General features: G+C 47.8%; 1 protein-coding gene across 1 annotated transcript; it reads right to left on the bottom strand.

The window, feature by feature from the left end:
• Positions 1-1925: 1925 nt before the first annotated feature.
• Positions 1926-5590, bottom strand: LOC124103344 (PRAME family member 12-like). The gene is made up of 4 exons (XM_058584188.1): positions 5304-5590; positions 4347-4928; positions 3137-3537; positions 1926-2041 (listed from the first exon to the last, which is right to left on the bottom strand). The coding sequence occupies exons 1-4, from the start codon at positions 5588-5590 to the stop codon at positions 1926-1928; spliced, it is 1386 nt and encodes a 461-aa protein (XP_058440171.1).
• Positions 5591-6069: the final 479 nt, after the last annotated feature.

The raw sequence follows: 6069 nt of genomic DNA, 5'->3' as shown, positions 1-6069 counted from the left end.
ATTAAGGCCTATTTCAAATGTAAAACACCTTGAGGCTTGCTTGTGGGAATACCTTCAGAACCATATGCAAGTTACAGGAAAAAGGATGGGATATCCAAATAAGAGTCAAACCCAGGTGGTAACCAGGATGCTTTTTTCAATATCTATTTTATTATTGCCTTTTCCCACATCATGAAGTTTTATTTTATTTTTGGAACTCATACAGACCTAGGTTAATGTTTTCCTGATCAGTTCTGTTTTTTGACTGTGGAGTTTTTAAACATTGCAATGGAGATTTCACCTGTGAAAAGCTACAAGGCCTTTACTATTATGTTATGTGTTGTATGTATTGTGTTATGTGCACACTTCGGTTTTGTGTTGTATGTTTGTATGTGCGTATGTCATATATCATATATGAGTAGCGCTCATGAAAAAATGGATCCAAATATTTTTTTTTATTCACATGATTTATATGGATTAATTTAAATTGGGTAAACAGCTGTTGAGGATTGTTTTAATATGTGAACAAAAAAGGAGGTTAACAGATCTGTTTGTTTACTTTCACCTTTGCTTTTCATTATATTTAATAATTCTGTTCAGGATAATGTAAATTGTTCAGAAAATTGTTCTCTTAGTACCTGTTGGAATGTTACATAATTTTTTTTTTTAGCCATCATTGCCAGAATTCCTATCTTTATCCCAGTGCCAGTGAAGACAAAGATAAAAAAACCAAACTACAGCTTCTTCGATAGCTATCACAGTAAACTGTATAAACTGATGCATCAATGAATAATAACTCAACAAGTAATGCTCAATCAAGGAGTCGATTTACTTTAGGAGGAAATGGACATATTGATAGATTCCTCCTTGAACTGCTTGCAGAACTTGTCTGGACTATGTATCACTTGTATGCATTGTGAACTATCTGTTGCAGCGAATTGTGGTAGTGCTGGTGTATCTTTGCAGACAGTGTCATCGGTGGTACAATTTTTCCAAAAAGAGCCGTCATTTGGCTTGGTGTCGTGGCATTTTGTATCCTCCTCCCTTCTGCTAGTGATGGTCTAAAATTTGGGGGCCAACAGAGGTGAGGCAAAGAACCTCACCCCCCCCACTGGTGCAAAGGCCAAATTTGGGGGCCAACAGAGGTTATGCAAAGAACCTCACCCTCCTACTGGTCCAAGTCCTATCCACAAGTATGGCTGTATGCTGGACTGGTAATCATTGACGGGTATGATCCAATTGCAGTGGTACCAACCTAAGACAGGAGGCTGACGCCTTGAGGTCAGCTCATCTGATGATGGGTAAGGACCATATGTAGTATTGGAGAGTCTAACAGGAACGGTCCCTAAGCCACATTGCTTGTTGTTTAATTAAACAGAAGTGGGGAGATCTTGAGGGCCACAGCCGAGTTGGGGTGATGCATGGCATTTTTGCCAGAAGTAGTGGTTGAGAGGTGACTCTAGCAAGCATTAAGATGATGACTTTTGAGTTCTGGCCGAGTTCCTGTTGAGTTCCGCTTGAGCTCTCGTGGGGATTCCCGGAGAGTTCCCATTGGTTGGGGAAGTGAAAAAGGAGGGCATTTCCAGTTGCTGGTTCCTGGAGGAGCCGCGAGGCATTTGGGGGAGATCCCGGGAGTATGTGTGGAGTGTGCTGGTGGAGTTCAGAAATAAAGTTTGTCCTGCTTCAGTGGCTCATGATTTGTGCCCAGCCAGGCTGTGGCACTCTGCTACATGTTCCAAGAGTGAGCTGCAGTCTGCTTACATATCCAACTGGGTTCTAGTTCACTGTGTTTAGAGAAGCCTTCAGGCCCAAATTAGAACACATACACAAGCAGCTTTAGGATAACTCAAAAGAAGATTGGGTGGACCTCCTTCTTCTCCTTGGATGGGAAGCTAAGACTAACATCACTGCATAATCCCACAAGCCCGAGTCCTCAGCAGGAGTCGTCATTTAGGGGACCTTGATCTAGGACCAGGCAGCACAGGCAGGGCAAACCTTTTGCCCACAGCCACGTCATGCTTACCCATCCTCTGATCATCCGCTAATTGATAACCTTGTGTCCCTGGGTAGGGAGAGATGGGAAGTGTTAGGGGAAGATCTGTCAGTTATGTGCAGCTTTCTCCCCCACCAGAAGGCGGTAATTTATTAAGTTTAGTTTAGAAACATTTGCAACTGTTATCTACATATATAATTCTTTTATTTTGATGAAAGCTAATTTGGATGGTTTCACTGGCAATGACTACATTATTTCAGGAAAAGACTTGGTAGCAGGATGACAGGCAAGGTTTTGTGAGGCCCAAACACCCTATTTTATTCTCATTGCTTCCAAAGACCAAGACGCCAAGTTTCTAGGTCTATGTGGAGACCCACAAGGATAGGCGAACCTTGAGTGTCTGGGTGGCACTGAGGTCACCTAAGAAGGACGTTTTGAAATTTTACTGTCCACTTAGAATGCTACAGGCCTCCTGTGTTAACCTACATGGATTATGCCACAGTGTAGCCACAGATAATGACCTGATTTCAGTTGGATGCTTTGAGTTTCTGGGAATGAACCTCATTGATCACCAAGTACTTGGTGGTATTTCTCCATCAGCCCCTGGAGAATTCCAGTGTCAAAATCAGAAAACTAGGTAAAACCATCATGGAAGATGTCAGAGGACTAATCTTGAGATTCCGTTCATTTCAGACTATTTATTTATGAACTATCCATGAAACAAAATAGTTTCTTCATGTGTGCATGAAGCCTAAATCCCATTCTAAAAACCCAGGCCCCTTGTGATGACTCTATACAGACACATATGGCTCTATACAGAAGGTCCAATCTTCAGGGGCTTCCTTCCAATGTAGCCCTAGCATCTGATTCATTTCCCCATCCACACTTCAGGCACTGTCTGAAATGCTGGGCTCTGAGTTTCCTTCATGATCCCTCTAAATCCTGGTTATACATCCAATTGCATAGAGGGCAACTTTTTATATACACCCAACTAGGCACCTGTTGGACAGAAACAATGATTGAGGCCCTGGTTGTAGAGGAAAATGTGGCCACATTGAGGACAAGGCAAAGTATAGAAAATAAGGACCTGTGGCTGCCTAAAGTCCTTCAATAGTGCTGTGAGCTCAGCACAGAGTTGGGAACATCTCCCTGGGTGGATGGCACCCTGGGCATCGTAGCTTTCCAGAGGGGCAGGGTATAGCTCTACGCTCAACTGGCTCATCCTTGCAGTGTGACAGAGCAGGTCCTTGAGGACCGACATGGAGATGCCATTCCGGAATAAGCACAGGGTCCTGAGATGGGAACAGCGGCTCAGGGCAGGCAGGATGGCTTGGATCTGGGATTCCGTGATCTCACAGGCTTCCAAGTCCAACCTGTTCAGGGTGGCTGCAACAGTCTCCAGCAGAATTTTGAGGGGCTCTGGACTGAAATTGGTCAGTTTGATGTATCTCAGATCCAGGTGTCTGAGCTGGCTGGTGTTTGGGCAGCGGGAGAGATAATTCCAGTCGGAATCTGAGAGCGGGCACTTGGTTATCGACAGGGACTCCAGGGGGGTCTTCAGGTGCCTAAGGAGGAACCAGGCAGTTAGTTCTGAGGGAGAAGACAAATTGACCCAAACCCAAGGTCACTGTGACCATCTGAACATGGTTGACATTTTGTAGAATCTGCTCATTCAGGTCACTCCATTTCAACCTGAAACTTTCCCACTACTTGTGGACCAGGTGGGTCCTCCATCTGTATGAATGTCACCCTCAATGACAAGCAGAAAGCCACAAATCTAGCCCCAGGAAGTCGGGAAGAGTCATGTACCAAAGACAAATCCGGGAAAGATGTGTCAAAACACCCTGGGGTTAGCCCCTGCAGGGCTCACTCCCTGTCCCCTCAGCAAGGTCTCACTCCCTGCTCTTCACTCACAACCCCTGAGTCATCACCGGGAGCTCAGACCTGCCTTCCCCAGGAGGGCATTAGAAGTGGGCTCCTCTGCTCCCAGATGGAGGACAACAGGGCTTCCTTGTTGAACAGGTACAGGTGTGGGGGCTTCCCTCCTTCAAAGTCCTCACCTCTACCCTGCTTTGTACCCCTGTCGCTGGACAGGGCTCCCAGGGAAGGAAACTCACACCCACCTCACTAGCTTCTGTCCTCATCAGCTGGCTTCCCAGCATGATGTCACTTCCCAGACCATGAACCCTGGTTTAGCCCTTTGCTCTAACACAGGTTAGGAGATGGAGCTTCAGGATACAACAGGAACAGATGATGGGTTATTTACCTTCCAGTGCCTTATTCACCATGAGAGTGTCAGTGGCTGGCACACAGTAGGTGCCCTTTCAGATTGCCTGTTACTGCTCTGCAGAGTAAAATCACCACACTTACTCACCCTAGCACCTGTTCCAGGTGGCCCTCGAGGAGGAGGACAGCATCCACACAGAACTTCCTCAGGCAGTCCATCCTGCGGAACTGCGAGGTGAGCTGGGAGAGCAGCCACTCCTGCTCCTCTGGGGAGGTGTGGGCAGGCATGCAGACCTCGGAGACAAGCAGCTTCCTCAGGTTCCTCATCTGGCCCAAGAAAGGAGCATAAGCAGCCAAGGTGGAGGGCACCCAGGTGCAGTGCACTTCCACCTTCTGGACAGAGTCCAGCTGCAACAGTCTCAGGACCGTCCTGGTGTGGCGGGTTGGTTTCCCAAAGATCTTCAGCCTATTGCAACACAAGTGCAGTCTGTCCCTTCTCTGTGTGACCAATAGGAACAAAAGAGTCAGGAATTCATCCAGGGGCCCCTCTGTGAGGCACAAGTCTATGAATATCTTCAAGGGGAGCTTAGCTGCCATTGCTGGATCAAGTTTCAATGTTCGATTCTTCTTAATGTCCTCTGGTGAGCAGGCATCGACCACGGCTCCAGACCACGTCCTCCAGAAGTTCCGAGGAACCATCCGCAAATCCAGCACCTGCAGTTTCCACCTCCTGCGGGGACCACAGCAGAGTCTCAGCCCTGAGGCCCCTTCCTTCCCCTCTCAGCTGCTGTTCCCTGCTCCACCTCTTCCTTCTGTCTCACTTTTCTCCACCCACTTCCCTCCAATCCAGCCTGGCCCCCACCTGTACCAGCTGAGGGAGGGGCAGGTACAGCGTCATTCAGGGGTCAGCACAGCTGCCACAAGCACCTCCACATCTGGAAGCCTTTCCCAGATGGGGCTCAGCATGGCCAAGGCCTCTCCACCCCTCCTTGCTGGCAGCACAGGAAGCCTGTGGAGCACACTTCAGCACCCACTCTCCCTGCCTATACCCATCCCTTCCCTGCACTGAGGGTGCTCCCTCCCAGGCCACCTGGGTCCCCCTTACCTGGGACGATCCTGCTGGGCAAGCAGCATGTCCAGCCCATCCAGTGCCACTCGAAGCATATCTAGCTGTGACTGCCTCATCAGGGCCCCCAGGGGCAGGCAGGTGAAGGGCCAGGCCTGCACCATTTTCTTCAGGACCTCAGTGTGTCCCCTGCTGAAGGCCTCCACAAAGAGTGGTGGGAAGAGCTCTATGGGCAGGTCCTCCAGATCCAGGATGGCCCTGGACTTGTCGCTCAGCAGGCTGCACCCTGCCAGCTCCAGCAGGGTGGGTGGGGACTGGATGCTCATCCTGGGGAGTCTGAAAGAAGAAGGACCCTGGAAAATGGTCCAGAGAAAAGGCCACTATCCCATCCATTGCCTGCCACTGGGAAGGGGGTACTGGGGAGTCTAAAACTCACCTCAACCTTAATGGGGAAAGCCTTTGCTTATTACTTTGTCCTTATAAAATGGGAATTGGAGTGTCATGTGACTTAATGCAGTAGGATCCTCAGTTTCAACAAATACAGAGGCTCAGAAAGGAGTAGCCCTCACATGGGTGATGTTATTTTTAATTTCAAAAAATTAAATGGGCAATTATAAAGCATGTGCCCATATTATAAAACACTTGGAAATTACAAGAGAGTCTCATGGATGTCTGTTACACATGTGAGATTCTGTTACCTTAGGGGGGAGATCAAGAAAACAAACAGATCAGAAGAACAGAGTCTGTGAAGTGTTGCATGAGATAGTTTGAAGCTTTTGGTTTATTTGTTTAAAGAAATTATAAA

Source organism: Marmota monax, unplaced genomic scaffold, assembly GCF_021218885.2.
Source record: "Marmota monax isolate L192 unplaced genomic scaffold, Marmota_monax_Labrador192_F-V1.1 WCK01_AAM20220418_F8-fsc01294, whole genome shotgun sequence".
In the NCBI taxonomy this organism is placed as follows: Eukaryota; Metazoa; Chordata; class Mammalia; order Rodentia; family Sciuridae; genus Marmota; species Marmota monax.
Note: the sequence above shows the minus strand (reverse complement) of the source record. Positions and strands in the feature narration are given on the sequence as shown.